Source organism: Sceloporus undulatus, chromosome 6, assembly GCF_019175285.1.
Source record: "Sceloporus undulatus isolate JIND9_A2432 ecotype Alabama chromosome 6, SceUnd_v1.1, whole genome shotgun sequence".
Lineage (NCBI taxonomy): Eukaryota > Metazoa > Chordata > Lepidosauria > Squamata > Phrynosomatidae > Sceloporus > Sceloporus undulatus.
The window spans coordinates 82,305,306-82,325,945 of NC_056527.1; the positions used below are offsets into that span (position 1 = coordinate 82,305,306).

At 41.9% G+C, this 20,640-nt stretch overlaps 1 protein-coding gene across 1 annotated transcript in view; it reads left to right on the plus strand.

The window, feature by feature from the left end:
- Nucleotides 1–20,333, plus strand: part of NBR1 (NBR1 autophagy cargo receptor) — a 67,790-nt gene extending 47,457 nt beyond the window's left edge. The window contains 15 exon segments of the mRNA XM_042473617.1: nt 5,422–5,472; nt 6,579–6,606; nt 6,609–6,653; nt 6,656–6,719; nt 9,282–9,488; nt 9,905–10,061; nt 11,310–11,600; nt 13,139–13,291; nt 13,389–13,464; nt 14,444–14,554; nt 15,515–15,676; nt 15,770–15,901; nt 16,494–16,824; nt 17,284–17,366; nt 18,854–20,333. Coding sequence (XP_042329551.1) covers nt 5,422–5,472; nt 6,579–6,606; nt 6,609–6,653; nt 6,656–6,719; nt 9,282–9,488; nt 9,905–10,061; nt 11,310–11,600; nt 13,139–13,291; nt 13,389–13,464; nt 14,444–14,554; nt 15,515–15,676; nt 15,770–15,901; nt 16,494–16,824; nt 17,284–17,366; nt 18,854–19,053 — 2,091 coding nt within the window. The 3' untranslated portion in view covers nt 19,054–20,333.
- Nucleotides 20,334–20,640: the final 307 nt, after the last annotated feature.

Below are 20,640 nucleotides of genomic sequence, written 5' to 3' on the forward strand. Positions count from 1 at the left end.
TTCGTGTATGCTGAAAGCCACAGTATGGAACAGAGGTGCCATATATTTCTTTTAAGAACCTTTGCTTGAAAATAGGGGTAGTACTTTTTCTTTCATCTGCTTAGTCTAAAACAAGATGCCTGTGCATAGTTTCATATATTGTTAGTTCTGAAAAAGACATAGGTGGAGCAGCAAGTAAGGTTTTAGACAGCCTAATAATCATTCGTGGGTTGATTGACGACCCGGCAGGCTATATTGCTGTCTTGAGATACCTTTCCACAATTCTTTATAAGACTTGTTCTATGCTGTATGTTCAGTGCAATTGCTATGGTAGTTGTGTACTTGTGTTGTGGTGTCAGAGAGAGAAGTGTGATTTTATTCAGTGTCGTCATGATTGCCCATTCGCCTTATCTTGACAGCTTAGGTCACAACAAAAATAAATGTGTAAAAGATATGCATTATCCATTGAATATTTTAAAACGCTTAAAAGCACATTCATTACTAATTAAAGTATTTAAAACAAGGTGGGCAGCTCAAATAAAATAGTAAACTAAAAGGAGGAGAGAGTCCAAGGTTATTTAAAAATCAGGAATAATTTTTTGTTTTTAAAAAGGAAAAGAAAGAGTCTCCACCTGACACACACAAAAAGGGTGATTCAGACGAGAATCTCAAGAAGGTTGAGGGCCGTTTTAGGATGGTTCTTCCATAACTGGGTTGTCACTAAGGCTGAAGAAGCCCCTTCCCTAGGAGGCCACCTGCCTCATTTTCTTACGGCCATCTGGAAACTGGGTGAGACCAAAGAGAATCTAAGAGTCCTTGTAACCATATACAGGGAGGAAATGAATAGAATGATACAAATTTCAGATGATATAGTTCCCAAGTCAGTATTCTAGTGTTTCGTAATACAGCACTTTAAATGAGCCAGAACGAAGCAGATGGGAATCAGTGCATGCAGAATAACACTACTGGCATAATATGAAGAAACTTCAAGTTAGATAGGTCTGTTTCCGACCAAGCCATGCATTTTTGGCGTTAGCATTTAGAGGTTCAGCCTCACAGTACAAACAGTTACCTGTCTAATAAAGATTAGGTCCTTGTCTGATAAATGGGAAGCTAATATCTTACAGCCCACCCCCATCAAGAAACCGAGTTGCAATACATTCAACCAGTAGGGCTAATATCATGATCAGTGCCGCAACCACCACACATTGATGCATGATTGAATCTGTTTCTATGGTAGCCCCTCATTGAGTAGTTACTGTGCCCAAACTGGCTGCTTTATGCATGGCCTATAGGCCTCACTTGGCATTGTAGATAGAGAGGGGCAAAAGACAGGGGAAAGGTATCATCTGCAATAGGGAATTATTTGTTGGCATTTCAAACCCAGCAGCAGCTTTGATATTATTTGAAAGAATGGAGATTGGCTGATTCCCATTGTTGGCATGTGGACTTGGCATTTTGGCTCTCCTCTGTAGAGAAAGCTTTTCACACATCACCACTGTGAGTGTCCGATGAACATATGAAGACATGTAGACATTAGGAAACTCTTTGTTTAGAATGCAGTGTTGCGGGGGGGGGGGAAAAAAAGCACGATGGATAATCACACTAAGTATGACAGTGTATGAATTAAGTATTCTCCAAGATGGCTTTCCCACAAAATCCCCACAAGCAAATTGAGAGGCTACCGTGCTTCTAAAGGATGGGAGAACAGCCTCTTTCTCACTATGTCTGTGCTTGCTCGAACCGTTGGCACAGGACAAAGTTTCCATAGAGAAGAATAAAGGAGGCGAGGGGGAACAACAGGAAGTCCAAAAACCGTTGTGTATTTTAATTTAAGCAGACTTGTGAATATTTTGTTTGTTAGGAGGGGAGGCAACAAATTACTCAGTCACTTCACCAACGCCATGCCTAAACTCATCGTTACAGCCATTACGGTAAACTGTGGGCCATGGGTTCATGAGACGGTCTCCATAAATTTCAAATTATAGGGAATTGATCATAAAATAGGACTTTCTGGCTAGAAACGGGTACCCACTAAGAAATGCGAGATAGACACTTTGTGACATCTGACCAGTAACATACAAAACAAATCTCCTTGGTCCCCCTAACCGACATGAGATCCACCCATTCATGTACACCACGTCCCACTGTGCTGGATCCGCTCACTCCTCAAGTCTTCCCAACATACATTTGAAATATACTAAGGGGCAACATTGCCCCCCCCACCTCCACGAGAGGAACATGTGGCCCGAGTTCTTGGATTTCTACTCAGAATGTAGTGGTCGGAACCATCCAACTTACCTCCACCCCTCACAACCGAATGTCCCCGACCAACAAACAACAAAAAAATTCATGTTCATTATCTAAACCACACAACTACACCCCAGACCACATAAAACACACAACTCTACACACCCCAGCAACATGGACACTGGGTATGCTTTTTTGTGTATATCGGTTAACGCCCAACCCACACCACAAACATACAATCCTTCACACACACACAACAAGAACACCCCCTTCAAACACACCTAACTCCATCTCAAGCACACCAGTATGCAGTTAAGACCGCCCGGCAATTGCTGTTCTGTTGGAAGATCATGCATAAGGTGGTGGAATTTGGGGTTTTGATGGAATAGGCCTGTCTATGTGAAGAGATGGGGGAAAAATAAAACAGACAGAAGTGCAAATTTTATAAAGCCACTGACGTCCTTTTACTGATCATGGAATACCATAATTCTGTTATTTTTGTTATATTTTGTTTGTTTCCCAAATACAACATATGAAACAAGGATTTGCATTAAATAGAAAACATTTAGATAGTTACAAGAAGGTTGTCCTTTTTTATAAGAGCAGTGTTTCTTCATTATGGAGTGGACAGTATGAAAAAAGAATGCTGATGAAATGTATCTAAGATTCTAGGACACTATTCCCAAGCTAACAACACCTTCTTCTTAGATTTAATGCAAAGGGCTGGAGTAAATACTCCTTTGTATTTTCAGCCTTATTGCCAAGTGTGACGATTAAGCAGAGTGCTGATTTACAAAAAACCCTGATAGACTTGTTTGTGTCAGATATTCTAAATTGAGTGTATTAATTCTTACTGTTTCTAAAATCCATACATCCAACAACCATCCAAGAAAACAGTGGGGCTTGGAGAACTGTGGCAGGTATTGGTAGACAACTATAAAGTTAGAAGCTTGATAATTTCTCCCACCTGCTAAAGCCTATGAAAGTTCATTAATTTCAAACAAATTATTGAATTTGAAATTGTATTGCCACTTTGGAGTTTGGTATGCAAGCATGATTGTGCTTACGGTTAATTTTTAAAACAGACAAGCCTTCCAGTTCCTAGTACTGTATGTACGTTGGTATTGCACACTGTGCATCTTTGGTAACTGTTTCACTCAGGGTGAAAATCCCAGCTTTAGCTTCAAATCACAGTAAGACTACTGAGTGAATGCGGGCATTATTGAAATTAGTGCTGGTCCTATAATTAAGTAGTTCAGTTTAACATACTAACAGTGTGGATATAGCCCTATTTGTTTCAGTTTTCATGCACAGAATCGACTATTCTAAACACTGTCAGTCAAAATGTTAGGTTCACAATATCTTAACAAATGTTCAGCTGTTCACAGGTTGTGGAAAAATGTATGACACAAATTGAAGGCAAATATAAATGGATGAGTTTCATTTTCAATCCTAATTATTCCTTTGTTTATAATAGGAGGCTAAAAAGAATTGAAATCAATTCAGGATTAATGCCATACTGCAGGAATAGCTGTTCATTTTCGGATTACCTTCCTACCAGTGATCAAAGAAAGAGTTAAAAAGTACCATTCAGCCAATATTCTCGATACTCTGAAGAAGTAACAGTCTGTTAGATAGTAGTGGAATCTCTAAAAAAAGACTGCCCCTTTTGCACTAGCCATCCAGGAGTCTTAGAGAACGGTGTTTTGATGCCACATGCTCTGAAGCTGGCTTCATAGCCACTTGGTGCCCAGGCATGGGACAGGCTATCGAACAACTCAGGCATGCAGTGCAGTGTTTACACGCCTTCAGGAGTGTCATGAAAGCCACAGCGAGCGAGAGGGAAAGCCAAGCTTTTACTGCTAATAAAACAAGTGCTTGGGATGTGCGCCAATGTGTTGCACAGCCCAAGTCCAGGCGTTTGCTCAGGGGCGACCGTGAAGCATGCTCTTTTTGGGGCAAGTGCCAGGGTTTTTCGCACCCGTAGTAGAAGAAAATTGTCTTCATGTTTTTACAAAAACAAGGGAGGAAATTGTGACAAATTTCCAAAAGTGTTGCAGGAATAGTTTGAATGCAATAAAGCAGCGCAGCAATTGGGCTACTGACACGTTAACAGATTAATACATTTATATACATAAATGATTCATGAGGAAGCCACCTAATCACATGCTTATATGTATGAAGTGGAACGAAGTTACAAAAATCATTATGCCGGAAATACTTTGCTAGTCTCAAACATGCCATTAAACTCTTTCTTCACAATATGTGCAACAAATTCAAATACTCCATCATCCACAAATACACAAAGCTAATTTATATTCTGCTCTGGTCAAAAAGGATGGATGAGATTCTGTTTTTAGCAGGAAGCCAGACCCCAGTTTGTTTTGTAAGGAAAGTGGCCAACGAATGAAGACTGACCATGTCTCGTTTGCTACTCTTGTTCAGGTTGAATCAATGAATGGCGTCCAAGGAAGTCAGGAAATAATTTCCTGTGCCTGTTCAATTCCAGCTAAAAGACTATAGTAATACATAAGTTATGCAACTGCATTTATTATTTCTGTTTTTGTTTAGAATCTTGTCTAGAGTGGGCACCATCCAGTGAAGCCCCACTGAGGGTTCACAAGCTACTGTGAGAAAGGTAAGTACTTCAGCAATTATTCTTACAATTTTGAGGCATGGGTCACTGACAGGGCTAATAGTGACTCAGTGGTGAGAATAACTTGACGCTTTCGTCTACTTGTGGCTCCACATTGTAGAAGGAAGTTTCACATACACAATTTTAATATGATACCAGAACCATATAAAATGCAAACTGGATAAATACACTTGATATAGGCTGACATTAGAGCAGTGGAATTAGAGGTGAGGGAATGGGGAACAGGGAAATGCTTGGGGGAGAAAGGGATAAATGTAAAGGGACAAGGATAAAAAGAAGGAAAAATTCGGGAGAGGAAAAAATAAAGGAAAAAAAATGGGGAACGGGGATTGAAAAAAGGGGGGAGAAACGAGCTAAGGCAGCGCAGGGGGGGAAGAAAGATCGGGTAGAAGGGGGGGAAGAGAATAACTTCTGTTGTTTGTAAGGTACTTGAAAGGCGTATAAATGTTATATCCTGGATTCTATCAGCAGTGGTGTTGGTGCGCACAAGTGTTGACCATGTTTGTGTTCTCATGAGCTGCTTCTGGTTGTTTCAGTATGTGGCTGACTGTATATACAAATTCTGTGGGAATGTGGAACCCAGCATGGTAAGTGATTGACTTTTGGAGCAGTGCTTTGGGATATCACTCAGTAGGCAAACTCTTCTCTCCTCTACCACCAATCTTCTAGTTCCGGGAACAAGTGGTTCTAGAGACTGTTGAAATGACGTGAACAGAAGCTGAGTGAGAAGCAGTCTCTTCTCTAACCAGCTCCCCAGCTCCTTGAGCAGCTCAAACACCAGGACACACTGTGAGCCCTCCAGTGCAAAGCAATCCCTTTGATTGGCTCCTCTCCTGCAGGGCAAACTGTCAGACCTCTATTGTTGTGGTATTCGATACCAGTGCAGGTAAGGAAAGACAGAAGTGGTTGGAGTGTGAGGTTTTGTGGCTGTCCTTGTTCCATAATGTCAGGCTGTAGGTATGACAGAAAGAAAAGGTCTTTATTACTTTGGAACACGATGAGAATAGGAATGAATCTGGAAGCCCAGAACAAACTGGGGCAAGGACAAACAGGTTGGGTGGGAAATAACTCAAGTGACCATCAAGTGCTCTTCTTAACAACACCTGTATTTCTTTAGCAAAAGAAAATAAATCCTATTTTTAACTGTCTACCTTCCTTGTAACAAGGAAAAAAGAGAAGTCATTCAGATCAAACTTTACTAGCAAATGGTGGGCATATCTCTTCTAATCATTTGCTCTGGTCGATCTCTTCCAAATGGTTTGCCTATTTCAGAAACAGAAGTGCCGTTGAAAAATCAAACCGGGTTTGATTGACTCTCAGAGATGGAGAGTGTTGTTCAGCAACACCATATATTGCCTTGTTGTGTTGCGTCAAGTTAGTTGTCAATTAAGGATCGTCCCTTCCCCCTCCCCCCCCCCCCCAACATCTGGGGTTGTCCTTCATGATTTGCTACTGATTTCACTGCTTAGTCTGCAGTCCAATAGTGGGGTTCTTAGAGTGGCAAAATGGCTCCCAGTTGCTTACCCCAGCTCTGTACTAAGGAGAGAAACATTACTTTTATTTTCTGTGGCTTTTGATAAGTCATTGCATTTTTGTACAGATAATTTAAACATTAGTTGGGAATGATTGAAACAACTATTCAGTAACCAAATACTTACCCTCCTCTCTTTACAGTAATGTGCCCATCCTATAGCATCTGCAACTGTGTGAAGCAGGAGTATATGCCATGATCCTAATCATGTGCTTTGGAAGCTGCGAAGGCCTGTCCTGGTATCTCAGAATCGTATAACCTTGGGCAGTTCTCACCTCGTCTCGCCACTCTGGAGCAAGTCAGGTACAGCACACATCTTGCTTAGTTTATCCTTTGGCCAATCACACATGTGTTTCTCCTTGCGCAGATTTGATTCTCAAAAAAGAAGCGGAAAAAATTAGTATAAAAAAGACCGGTTAAATGGGTCAACACATAGCCCCCTTCTCAGAATCACCCAGCATTCAATTAAGTGGGAACCAGGGTCGTTTGAACTGGTTCAAACCAACTCACAGTCCAATTTAAAGGTAGTGGAATCAACCTTAGCTTCTGCATATGTATGTAATTTTATATTGTTTTTAGAGGGTTTTAACTGTTTTAAATTTATTCGATGATTCTATTTTATGGGGTTTTTTTTTTTTTTTTAATTTGTGAGCTGCCTTGGGTCCCTTTGGGGAGTAAGGTGGCATATAAATGAAATAATTAAATAAACATTTTCAATCAGTGGATGTTTAAATCTGTGAATAAAAAATCTGTGGATGTGAAAGGCCAACTGTATCTAGACACATGCTGTCAAATGATGTGGCCAAATTAACATAAGAACATGAGAAAAACGATTGTGTGGAATCAGGCCAAAGGCTCACTGTCCAACTTTCTGTTCCCACAAGTAGGACATGAGCACAACAGCATCATCCCACTCATATTTCCCACCAACCAATATTCAGAGCTCTGTTGCCTCCAATACTGGAGATAATGTACAGCTATCATTGCTAGTAGCTACTGATAGACTTGGCACCACGAATTGCCGAATTCCTTTTAAAAAACATTTGGTTGATGGCCATCACCACATCTTTTGATATCAGGTTCCATAGTTTATGTACTGTGTGAAATACCTTTTATCTGTCCCAAATCTCCCACTACTCAGTTTCATGGGATGACCCCAAATTCTAGTATTTTGTAGTATAAAAATTGTAATTATTATAGCAAGTATCCACTTTCTTCACACCAAGGGTTTTTTTTTACATTGCTATTCTGATCCACCCCCCTTTGTTGTGTGCCTTCAAGTTATTTCCGACTTATTGGGCACCTAAGGTCTCCATTACTGGAGGTAGTAGAGCTCTGAATATTTCTTGGTGGAAAATATGAGTGGGATGATGCTGTTGTGCTCATGTCCTGCTTGTGGGCTTCCTATTAGCATCACTGTGGGAACAGAAAGTTGGACAGTGAGCCTTTGGCCTGCTTCCACACAACTTTTTTTCTTATGTGCTTATGTTAATTTGGCCACATCATTTGACAGCATGTGTCTAGATGTTGGCCAGTTTCTTCAGAGGCAAAGTTGCCATTCCATCTTCTGAGGCTAAGAGAGTGTTTTTACTTCCCCAGGCCCACACAGTGGTTTTATATGGCTGAGCTAGGATTCAAACATTGGTCACTAGAGCCATAGTCCTTTAATTATTTGGATTGCCAATATTGCAACACCTCTCTTCCTTGTATTGACCGTTGCACAAAATAAAGTTCCCAACTTATTATTCCTTAAATATTTTAAATCTCCATCCCTCATCATGGTTTCCTGTAAGCAGAGCAGATCAAAATTGTTTTTCTCCAAATAATGCATTACATGTTTTCTAGCTTTGATGGTTTAGGGCAGGGCAAGCTGAGACAAAAACTTGAGACATCTGAACTAGTCACACATCCAGCGGTCTGCTATGTAGAAGAGAGATGAGTAACTGGGTTGGGAAGCCAGACCATATGCCCATCCTTCTGCTCAGAAGCGCATTTAGATGAGACATCTCAAGTTTATTTGCTCATCAAGTGACACTGGTGGCATGGTCATGCTCCTAACATCACAAAGTCCCTACCTGAAGCACTAGCTGGACTACCAGAACCCCCATGTAGGCAGGGCTCTGGCTTTATTATCCCTCCCCTTCCCTTTGCAAGGAAAGTGATCAGGAAACAAAACAAAGAAGATGAACAAGGAATGAAGTCAAACTTTCTCAGCCAGAGTCTCTCCACTGCCTAAGACTGGAAATAACAGGAAGTGTTCCCCTGCACACCCAGGAACTCCCTCTCCCTTAATAATAGCATGGAAGGGAGGGGTTGTCATAATCATGGACGTAAGGAGCTTTGCAGAGGGAACAGAGGCCCTATACAGACACTTTGGAGGTATGGTGTTTCAATGATGCACGTGTCCTAAGAGTCCAGAAGCCACACCGAAGCCATGCTCCACTCCTAAGGACTGGAGTGCAGCTTTGGTGAAGCTTCCAGACTCTTAGGACGCATGCATCATTGAAACACCATACCTCCAAAGTGACTCGAAGCAGCTTTATTTTGGCTGTCTGTATCAGGCCAGAGAGTCTCTGGTAGGCCAGATTGCAGTGCCTAAGGCCTTTGAGCCAGAGGTTGCTATCTCCTGGATTAGTGTGTGCTGCCAGTTGACAGATGGGATCCCCAAGAGACATTAGGAATGATATTAAGCAAAACTCACCACTCATTACGTCCAGTTTTAAGACTTGCATGTCCTGGTAAACAAGAATACACAATAGGTGTATGAATAGTTTCACTAATACAACGCTTCTGATCCTAGAGATGAATCTTTGTCACAAATCCAGCTGTTGAAGCAGAATTTATTTTTTCTTTTGATTTCTGTAGGCTCCAGAAACAGATGGATAAGCGTTTCCTAAAGGCTGAGAAGCAGCGTTTGCGAGCAGAGAAGAAGCAGCGCAAAGCTGAAGTACGGGAACTCAAAAAGCAGCTGAAGTTGCATCGGAAGATCCACCTCTGGAACTCTGCCCATGCTCTGGACAACACCAGTTTGACAGCTACCAAGACTGAGAACCTGCAGTCCAGCACACTTGTGTAAGCAGTCTTGGGACTGGACCAAGGGACAGGGGGGGAGGGAAGCAGCTGCCACCCCAGGTTTGAATTTTGGTGGATTCTGGACTCTTTGAAATATGCTCTGCCTTAGTCAGACTATGGAATAGGGTCTGACCTTCTGCTTCACTTCGGGTCCTTGGGTTTGCTGTTACTCCCTCTCCTGGAGCCCTAAGAAGGATCACTTGAGGATACCAAAGATTCTTTACTCAAAATCTCTGTGTCCTTCTTTGTCTGCCATTTCCAGGGTACTTTATTTAGGGGAAGCCATAATGATTTGTAGTGCAGACCTGTTCTTAACCTTAGATTAGTTTAAATATGCCTCACTTAATGGGAGGGAATGAACTTTCCTGCACCTAATGTCAGTTGGGTAACATCAGAGGTCCTCCTCTTCTTTGCAGTCCCCTTCAGGGTTGTCCTGTCATTGTCCCTACTCTGAGTGCTGCCTTTGTGGATGAGAATCTGCCAGATGGAACTCGCCTCCAGCCAAGGACATCCTTCATCAAACATTGGCGCATGAGGAACACTGGCAACATGGAGTGGAACTCTGACACCAAGGTGTGTTGCAGTGCTTAATCTGTACAGAGGCATGCTACAGCCTTCTGCTGGTCAATCCCTGTTAGTGCACTCTCTTCCCCCAGCTACATTTTCTGCCCAGATATGTAAATATGTACTCACTGATGAGAGAGAAAGTTGTTCTGCACAAGTCCAGCAATACTCTATTCTTATTTCACATTTTTTATGACTGAGTGCTGGTGTTGTTCCCATCATGTAATTTGCTTATTGGGGTACAAACTTGGTTTTGATTCTCAGCCAGGCACAGCTGATATGGGGCCCTGTCCAAACTGCTAAAGCACAAGGCAGAAATTATCCGTAGCTGCTTTCTCTTGCTGCTGAACAAATGGGAAGGTGGAGGATTAATTTACGATAACAGTACAGAATTATTGAGAGGGCATTTTTGTGCAAGGTGGGGAGGGCAAGGATGGATCTACCAAATTCATTTTTCTACTTTCTAACCCCAGTTCACAACACACAATTACTGTGTCTGGACATGTTTCAACTTTATCTGCCCAGAGACTGAATTCCAGTTTGAAGAGCTGTCAAGAGACCAAGTCACAGTGGTGGGCTGGTCTAAGGACAGATCAGGCAGGGCCATAGCAGGGGTCAACACTCCATGTAATTCTTATCAGTTTAGGCACCTGATCAGCATGTATTTAAAGCACAGCTCAATTCTGTGTATTTTCAGGAGTAAACCCCAACACTACAACTTTTCAGCCTGTAAAGCACAGATGAGTCCATGCAGAGTATTTGATGTATTTAAGATGTACAAGGTATTCAAACACCATTTTTCTGAGAAATCATGAAAGAAGAATACTGAATGGGGAACTCCCATAGCTTAAGGTTTCCTGTCCCTGTTTTAAAAGATAGCTAATGCCCAATATTTCATGTGTTAATTCAAACAATGAGTGAACTGCTTCCTTGATCTGTTAGCCCTTAATTTATTCCTTTAAAGAGGACCAGTTTCTTCCTTCCCTCAGTCCAAGAATTTTGCATCAAATGACTCAAGGTTATTTGGACTTAGTAAGCAGCCCAAATCTTTATAGGATTCTGGTATCTTCACAGTAGTCTCTCCTTAGGTTATGTAGGACAGTGTCCAAACCCAACCAGTGAAGCTCAGACCTGAATGGGCGTTTGAACTTGGATCTTTCACCTGTCTAGGCTAATTTGTTCATGAAAAAAGTTAACTGTGAAACATTGCAGTATCTGGAATGGCTTTCTGTTTTGTCCTTTGTCTCCATCCTTCAGCTAAAATTCATGTGGGGGAACTTAACGCTGCTATCTTCAGAGAAGAAGGATGTAGGTGTACCCTACTTGCTGCCGGGGCAAGTGGGGGTTGTCTCAGTGGAATTTATGACCCCAGCTGTGGAAGGAACCTACACATCTCATTGGCGGTTATCTCACAGAGGGGAGCAATTTGGGCCCCGGGTCTGGTGTAGCATTGTTGTAGACACCTTTTCCTCCAGCACTGACTGCTCAGAGAATTGCAAACTGGTATCTACTTTCTGCCAGAAGGGCAGATCCCTTTGTAAGGAAGAGGTGAGATCCTCATGTCCCTGAGCTATGTAAGTCTCCTCACCAGCCCTTCTTTCTTCATCTACCCTCCTCTGCCTCCTTTTATACCCCTTCTTCCCTCAGGCCCCCATGCCTCAACTTGCTGCATATGCTTTTCACATTCTTTCAGCTATGAGGATTTAACTTCATGACCTCAATTGCTTGGTCTCTCCCCTCCCCCCCCCCCCCCGGGGCCTGGCCTTCCGACTGAGTTACTTGTATAGGTTGCCTGTATTTGCAATAATACTAATGTATGGTACAGCTTGGGCTATTTGGCACTGCATCATAAGATTTAATATACATGTCTTTCTTTAGCCAGCCTGTTGTTTGGCTTCGTTAATAGTGGCAAGCAGTTTTCAGACCAAAAAAACATAGGTATATATGTTAGGTGGTTTATATAGTACTCTGTGTTCCAAAATAGAGAAAAATATTTAGACAAAGATAATCTTTTCATTAACTAATAAGCAATTTGACATACATATGTAGTTCTATTCCTCATTTTCTGATGATAAGATAACCTAAGATACCTTCAGGATTTATTGAAGAACCATAAAGTTTACTGGATATTTTTCTGGACAAGCAGAATTGGAAATCATATTACAGTAGTAGCATTTCCCTCAGTGAGAAGGGCCATAGCTCATTAGTAGAACCTATGCATTGTATTTGTAAGGTCCTAATTTTAAGACTTGCACCAATAAGGCTAAGAAAGAGAGAAGAAAACTCCAGTTTGAAACTAGAGCAGGGTTGGGAATTGCATGGCCCTCCAAATATTGTTCAACTACAAATCCCAACATTCCTCACCATTTGGCAGTGCTGGCATGAGCTGCTGAGACCTGTAGTTCATCATGTTCAGGGCCATACAGTTGTCATCCGACTCCACCCCAGAGACCTCTTGCCAATCAGTATAAGCCACACATCCCAGTGTAAGTGCATTCCAGATATATTAGACTAAATCTGTTTTCATCTGCAACACATATGGACTTTGAATGTATTCTGGAGATGGGGGATGTTGTAGTAACCTGGAGGTTTTGATTTGGTGAAGACTGATCATGACAATATTAAGATATGTAGATGAACCAGTGGCTTTACTGTATGAGGCAATTCCCTGTGTTCCTTGATGGAGCATAGATCCAATGGAATTAGTATAGAAGTTGTCTCTTGTTCTCAGGGAAAAAAAATGTACATTATCCTGGTTTTTAAGAGCACTTATTCAAAGAACAGGATTCTGAAAGCTTATTTTGCAATCTACAATATAATAGCCAACCTAGGGTATGCAGGACCTATTATTCCATCAAACTCTCATCCCAACAGGAGACAAATAGAAATTCTAGACTCTTCATCTTCTACACTCCCCACATTTTTTTCTGACAGACACCTAGAACAACAGAACTCAATGATAAAGTTAGTGGTATAGTATAAAAAGGGAATAAAATGGGGTGCTTGCGTGTGACAAGTTAGGGTGGAAGTAGTTACCTCAATAGATGTCTCTGTGCTCCTTTTAGTATTAATCTTGTTCCCTGCAGGAAAGACTCTCAAAGTTCAAGGCAGAAGCTCTGCAGGCTGTTGATAGTGCCATGCAGGGAGGTTTGGTCAGCCGGGCTGCTCCCCCAAATATAAAGAGCATCCTGAGTGCTAGAGAGTTCTACATCCCTTCAGTCGACCTTCTCACGGCTCAGGTGAAATATCAGTACAAGTTAGGATTGGGGCATTTATTTTATGGCTGTTTTTTCTTTCTTTTTTACTTTGCTCTTTTCTCTTATTTCCTTTCATTAGGACTTACTCTCCTTTGAATTGCTGGACATTAACATAGTTCAAGAACTGGAGCAGGTCCCTCGCAACACTCCTGTTGGTAAGCATTTTGTCTCTTCAGAAAGCTTTTGACTGGGATTGATACATTATGATGGGTACAGTCTCCGTTACCCGAGAGGTGCATGTCTAGCAGTTTGTCTGGGGCCCATGTTGGGACTGACATCACTGAACACCTGCCAAGCTTACATTCCTATAGAGGAACTGTGGCCAGTCCCTTGAGTCTTCTGTGCCTGCTGCTGGTCCTTGTATTTCTGTGTGTGTTCTGTCCTCTTGCAAGCAGTGAGAAGGCAAATTACTGGCCTAGTTGGGAGGGACAGAAGGAGCCAGACCTACCGAAGGTCATCAGGGAGACCCAAGGACATCCAGAACTTTCAGGATATCCTTGGGTCTCCTTGGCAACTCTGCCCTCTGTTTCCCAAACCAATACAACATTAAGTAGTAATAATGAAGCAATTGAGTGTTAGATTTAGAATCAGGATTTTCCTAATAATTGAAACAATGCAAACCAAACTGTATGGTGATATATTTCTTTACAAAGACAGCAGTCAAAAAGACTATACAAATAAAGAAATCAGAACAATCCGAGAACCATTAAAAGATCTGTGTAAATAGGAGAAATAAGACATTTAAATATCCTAGAGGACTGCCTTTGAGCATCCTTGAACTACTCCCAAACAAGAGATACCACAGATGGTTTGGGCATTACATTATGCTGGAATAGTTCCTCAAAAGTTACATGTATTTAGTTTGGTATGAAGACACAAATAAAACAGGATATCCTCTAAGCCAGTATCTGTTTGGCTTAGGCACTTTGCTTGCTCTCTTTCTTCCAGAGTGGAAGCTGTTTGAATGATGGTGACCACTCAGCTGTTTCCAGGCAGATCCAAATCTCTACCTCTTCCACCACCTTTTACAAACAAATTTCCTAGAAACATCCATACACACAAAATAGTTTTTGTTACTTTTAAGAGGAGGTTGTTATTCTTCCTTGTGGCATCACCTTTTGCCTGGCCATTCAGACACAAGTCCAGATATGTCAGTCCTGCCCCATGACAGCTCCCCACTGGACAACACCAGTCTGGACCAAAAGCAGGAAGAGAAGGAAGAAAGTACTTGTCAGCCATTGCCTGGTAAGCAGTGAAAAGCATTGAGCAGGTCTTAAAGGATCCTCCATTTCTTTGGGCTTGACTATTGGCCCAAAACCATCACTGTCCAGTATCAGTAAAATGACCAGATGTCTTAGTTGGCTTTTTGTTCTGGAAACTAACTTTGCGCCAGAGGGTCTACTCTAGAACCTGGAAAATAGTCTGATACTTTTAATGACATAATCCTAGGCTGCCTGTACTCTGGCAAAGTAAACTAGAGAAGAATAGTGAACTTTAGCAACCTTAGTAAATCATGCCAATTTAGCATTTTGATTGCTTTTTATATAGTCTAACACTAGCACAGGGATAGGAATTGAACAGCCCCCTCCCCCAGGTGTTGTTAGACTTCAAGTCTCATCAGTATAGCCATTGGTGAGGAATACTTGGAGTTGCAATTCAAAAACATCTGGAGGACTGCATGATTCCCACCCTTGCTTTAGAAAGTCTGTTTTCTTCCACCCTTTTCTCCTGAATCAGCACATGGGAAGAGGTATTACTGATAATTGAGAAGGTTAAGGTTATAAAATACATTTGGGGAGCTTGAAAACTTTAACATGGGGAGAGTGCCTCCCTTTCACTGTGAGAACTAGTTAGGGAAATGGCCCTTCCCTTGATTTAGGGAGTCATCACTGTCTTTGCAGTATCTTCAGCCATCACTTCTGTTCTCACTCTCCTCTCAGATCTAGTTGCATTTAACCACCTGATCTACTTGGCACTGAGGAAAGGGGCAAACATTGCCATGCTTAACAAACTTGGAAGCAAAAGAATAAATAACATGTGAATGTATTATAAGTCAGTGAAATCAATGGACCTATTGCCCAAAGGGGAATGAAAGTAAGAATCCATCCCTGGAGAGTCAGGGATACATTCCTCCAGCCTCTATGGAGGTCCTATTTCTTATCTATATGACTTCCGAAGCTAGTAACAACTGCTCTTGTCCAACAGACGCTCAGGTGGGGAAGGGAAAGACCGAAAACTCAGCAAATCAAGAGGAAGCAGAAGAAGACATGAGTGGGAGCCAGTTTGTTTGCGAAACAGTCATTCGCTCTCTCACCTTGGATGCTGCACCTGACCACAGGCCCCCACAAAGGAAGAAGTCTTTACAGGGTGAGTACTTTACGTTATCCTACTGACAACATTGTGCCTGCAGCCGAAGCTTGTGTCATTTTGTTCTGATCCCCTGCATTTTTCCTGATTTAGGTTCTCTGCAAGCCCTTCAAGATACCATTCACTATAGCACCAAAGCCAAGGACACCATCAATCCTGTTTCTACACCAGAAGAGCCAGAGTCTACCAATCAAGGCATGGAGATAGTCAAAGAACTAGAGTTTGGTAAAATGAAGTGGCTGGAGTTTGCTTCTCTTAAGAGAAGCCATAACTGAAGAATATAAAGTGGCTCTGATGTATGGCAGGACTGACAGCAGATCCCTACATGATAACAGTAAATCCACAGTGGATAACTGTAATAGCAGTCTTTTACAATTAATTGCTCAAAGGCCAATGTGCTGATATTTACACAGTGAAAAGTTAGACTTCCTTGATTTATGGGGAATAATAAAGTTGGAACAGGTTGATGCATTCAAATATCTAGGCAAATTCAAATTGGAACAAGTGAAAGAAAAGTGTGATAATGGGATGGTGAATCCTCTTTTAGAAACAGAGATTGAGATCTTCCACTTTAGTACTCCCAGTTTCTGTTTGTGGTGTGCTATTCTGGAGTATGTGGGTTGATTTTAGAAAGCAGACAGTATATAAGAGAATTGGATGCAATCTCTTTTGGTGCTTTCCAACCATATGAGAGGGCTACTGGTGGAATGATCGTGTTCTTCGATGAACAAACATACCCAAGAGAAACCAATAAAAGGCCCAGTGAAAGGGAACAGAATAATTTTGTAGTGAAACATTGTTTTCTGTTTTCTGCTAGAGAAACTGTCAATGCATGATGGTGAGGAGTCAAGGGATGGAGAGGCTGAAGATGATGCCAAGGATGAAGTCTGTAGCCAAGCATCTTCTACCTCCTCTGAGGATTACATTATAATACTCCCAGAATGCTTTGATACCAGCCGTCCTCTGGGTGACTCCATGTACAGTTCTGCTCTCTCTCAGCCAAGCGTGGAGAAAACAGCAGAGGCTCCAGCAAATCCTGAAGGAGAGAGCCAGTTGCCAGTACAGAGCATCAATGATATACTGACCACTTCTCAGACCCTGGATGAAGTGCCACTGACCCCTCAGATTGTGGAACCACAGCCTACAAGGTATCAAGTGGAGCAAAAAGGAACTGTGTTAGGACTGCAGGTGACAGCAAAGAGTAGACAGAGGGGGGCTACTGAGCTTCATTATTGGGCCCAGAAAAAAAATTAATAATAATAATAATAATAAATTTTATTTATACCCCGCCTTTCCAAAAAAATGATCAAGGCGGCTTACAAGTGTTAAAAACAGTTAAAATAGCATTTACAATACAAATTAAATTACAATATAAAAAGTTAAAACATTACTACAAAAATTACATCCAAACTGGGAGGAAAGCCAGGTGACCCATTGTTGCAAGAGGAATTAACTTGAATTTCTGAAGCGGTGTAGATTTATATGTTGAGATTGACTGAGTGACCTCCCAGTTCTATCCATAAAGTTTATGTTGTTGTAAGAATAGTTGTAGTATTTTTTCCCTTCGGTCTTATGTCTTCACAAATGTCTACTTTGTTTTATAACAGATTTCTGGCACTTTCACAAAATATCAATACCCAAGCAAGCAATAGAGAAGAAACTCCTTTGATTCTTGATGAAATGGGAGAAGGTACCATACTATAATTTTATGGGTTGTAGGTGGTTAGGAGTTGTTAATGACAAAAGAGCATTCATTGTATAGGCTTCTTAATTTCAGAAATTCAAGCCAGGTTGTGCAAATATAACATGTATACAAACACACACTATTACGTAAGAGCAGTGAATTCTGTAGATTCAGGAAGGATAATGCTACTGCTCTTGAACTTTTTGCAGTAAACAATTAGGCTGGTCTTCTTTCTGTTCTGTTCCGCTCTCATGCTCTGGGTGTTGTGTACTTCAGAGGCCAGGAGGACATATTCCTGAACCAACAAGGAATGAAAAGGTCATGCAGACATACCCAGAATCTCCAGGTAATAAAATGGGATCTGGCTAGGATTTTATTATGATTGGCTATTGACTAGTATCCTATTCTCAGCTAGGGTGTTAGCCTAATTTTGTTGGCAATGGACGCCAAATATCCCACTTCCATCTTTCCCAAAGGCTGTTTAGTCTTACACCCTGCATGCATTAGAAATTGCACCATGCAGGTGTATAATCTGATCTAGAACAAGAATTCAGCATGCATAAAATATCAAAGGCTTGGGATGGGATTGGTTTCTTTGAGGTCCTGTGTTTTTTCATACCCCCAAGGGGTCAAGAATGGGTCCCTGTGGATACAAAAGTCCAACTGTATTTTATTTTTAAAGACAAGGAGAAGGTTAAGAGAAACACTTTCATTACATGAAATCCCAGTTCAACCTCTAGCATCCAACAGAGGAAATCTTGGGAAAAACATGAGCTGCCAGGATGTTTCTGTCCATGATGACATGACACTTGCTTTCATTATACTGTGATTGGATTACCTTCATGTGCTATATGTGAGAATTACCCTTGAAAAGTCTTCAGAAATTTCATTTGGTCCAGAGAATACTGGAATCAGGTTCTTGACAAGAACTAGGTATTAGGGTCACAAAGCCACCAGAAACAGTCTTCCTTTTAGGTGCTGGTGAGAACCAGAGGTGTTCTGCTTCAGTAACATTACCATATTCTGTACTTTAAATAGTTAAAAGTGAGGCTTCCATGCCCAGTAAAATTTCTTCCCTTTCCCAAGCAAATAAAAACAGACATTAAATTGTCCAAAGAAACCAACGCACACAGATGGCTTTAACTGCCATGACTTTGTGTGGGGCTATAACTCACTAGTGGAGCTGATTCCTTCTATACACAGAGGCCCAGTTCTAGTCTTTGGCACCTTCAGGGGCAAGATTAGAAAGATGACAGCAGCTGGAGTAGCTTATGCTGGGCTAAATGAACCAGTAGTCTGACTTACTGTAATACACTTAGAACAACACATGAATGTGTTGTTCTAAGTGTATTACACTAAGTCACAGAGTCCTGTTTTTCTCGTTGCAGTCTAGAAAATACATGGTTATGGTAGTTTTAATCATGCATTACTGAAGACCCCTCCCCCCATTAAAAGGATTGTAAGCTAAATGTAGTGAGTGGTCTTGTAGAGAGAATCTTCTGACATTTCTTTGGTACCTTTTCATTCCAACCTTCTCTGCAGACACACCCAAGGAAACAGCCTCGCTGGTGGCTTGGTGAAGGGAGCCTTGTCAGTGGCTGCTTCAGCCTACAAGGCTCTATTTGCTGGACCACCCGCCATGGACCAGGTAAGTCCCTGTGTTTCTCTTTGGAATGGAAAAGGGGGAGCTTAACAACAGGAGTGTCATTATTCTCCATGATTGCACCAGGCAAGGGGAGCAAATCTGAAATTGGATGCACTGTCCTGAAAGTAGGATTCTAGCACTCTACCCTTATGTGGGTTGCCCCTCCTTCTCCTTCCCTAGATAGATTTTTTTATCATTCTGTTGTGAGGAAAATCTATTCAGTTTTGGTAAGTGACAGAGCTGCCTAGTCCTCAAAAAATAAATAATCCTTTGTTCTTGGTGCTGAACAGAGAAAGAGAGGAGACAGGATAGAAGGTCTGCCCCAATATATTTAATTATTCTGACAAGAACTGGAAATCTTGAGAGCTCCCAGCAAACCACCTCTAACACTCAGATAGTCCAGGATCCACTCCATCCACTGACACAGATAGTAGTAAATCTAGTGTTCATTTTTTGTTCAGTGAGGGAGGGGATATCCTGATAATGAGATGCTAGAATAATGGCATTATACTCCAGGTGGGTCATCTTAACTGCTTGACATAATGGAGAACCTATTCCTTTCCCACTATTTTATTAGATTTGTTGTCATTGTTAACTGCTGTCAATTCAACTTTGACTTATGGCGGCCCCATAAATGAGTGATCTCCAAGCCACCCTATCATCAACAGCCCTGCTCAGACCTTACAGGCTCAGGGTTGTGGCTTCCTTGATTTATCCATCTATACAGTTTACAGTTACAAATTTATAGTTCAATTATCTGTAATGTGGTCTTCCTCTTTTCCTACTGCTTTCTACCTTACCAAGCATTCTTGTCTTTTCTAGAGAGTCATGTCTTCTCATGATGTGTCCAAAGCAATCTTGTTTAGTCATCTTGGCTTCTAAGGAAAGTTCAGGCTTGATTTGCTCTAGGACCCTTTCATTTATCTTTTTAGCAGTCCACGGTCCATAAAAGTCCATAAAACTTCACTCCATCACCACATTTCAAATGAATTGATTTCTTCCTATCAGCTTTCTTTAATGTCCATCTTTCACAACTATGGCCTGGTACAGATGGGCCTTTTGTGACTCCCTTGTCACGTGCTAGTGTTGCCTGGGGGCAGTGCCCACACGCCCCACAACTCTCGCACATGACGAGGATGTAACAATGGCGGCACCCTGTATACATGGGGCCCGCATTGTTATGTAAGCGCAGCCACCGCAGGGTAAAAAGAACCCGCTGGTCCAGTACAGACTGCAGAAAAGGGACAGTCTGCAGCCGCCTCTTTCCACAGTGGATTGGGGCCAGGGCAGCCTCACCAACAGCCCAGAGGCCCGAATCCGGCGCTTTTCCAGGCCACGGAGAAGTGGTAAAATTCTGCTTCTCTGTGGCCTGGAAAGGGGTGTCCATGGGGCTTCATGCCCCAAGACACCCCAACAGGCGTAGCGAAGAGGAGAAAGGGGCCACTTTGCATGGCTGGCATTTTGGAGCTCCTTTCTGCAATGCTGAAACAGCGCCTCAAGCACCCTGCAGTGTTGAAGTGTCGTCAGGTGCATACCAGTCACTACTACAACTGCCCAATAGCTGCTTGGCACATTTAGTCTGGCTCCTCTGCAAAAGCCTGTCTGACATGGAAGATCCCACCAACAGCATTATTA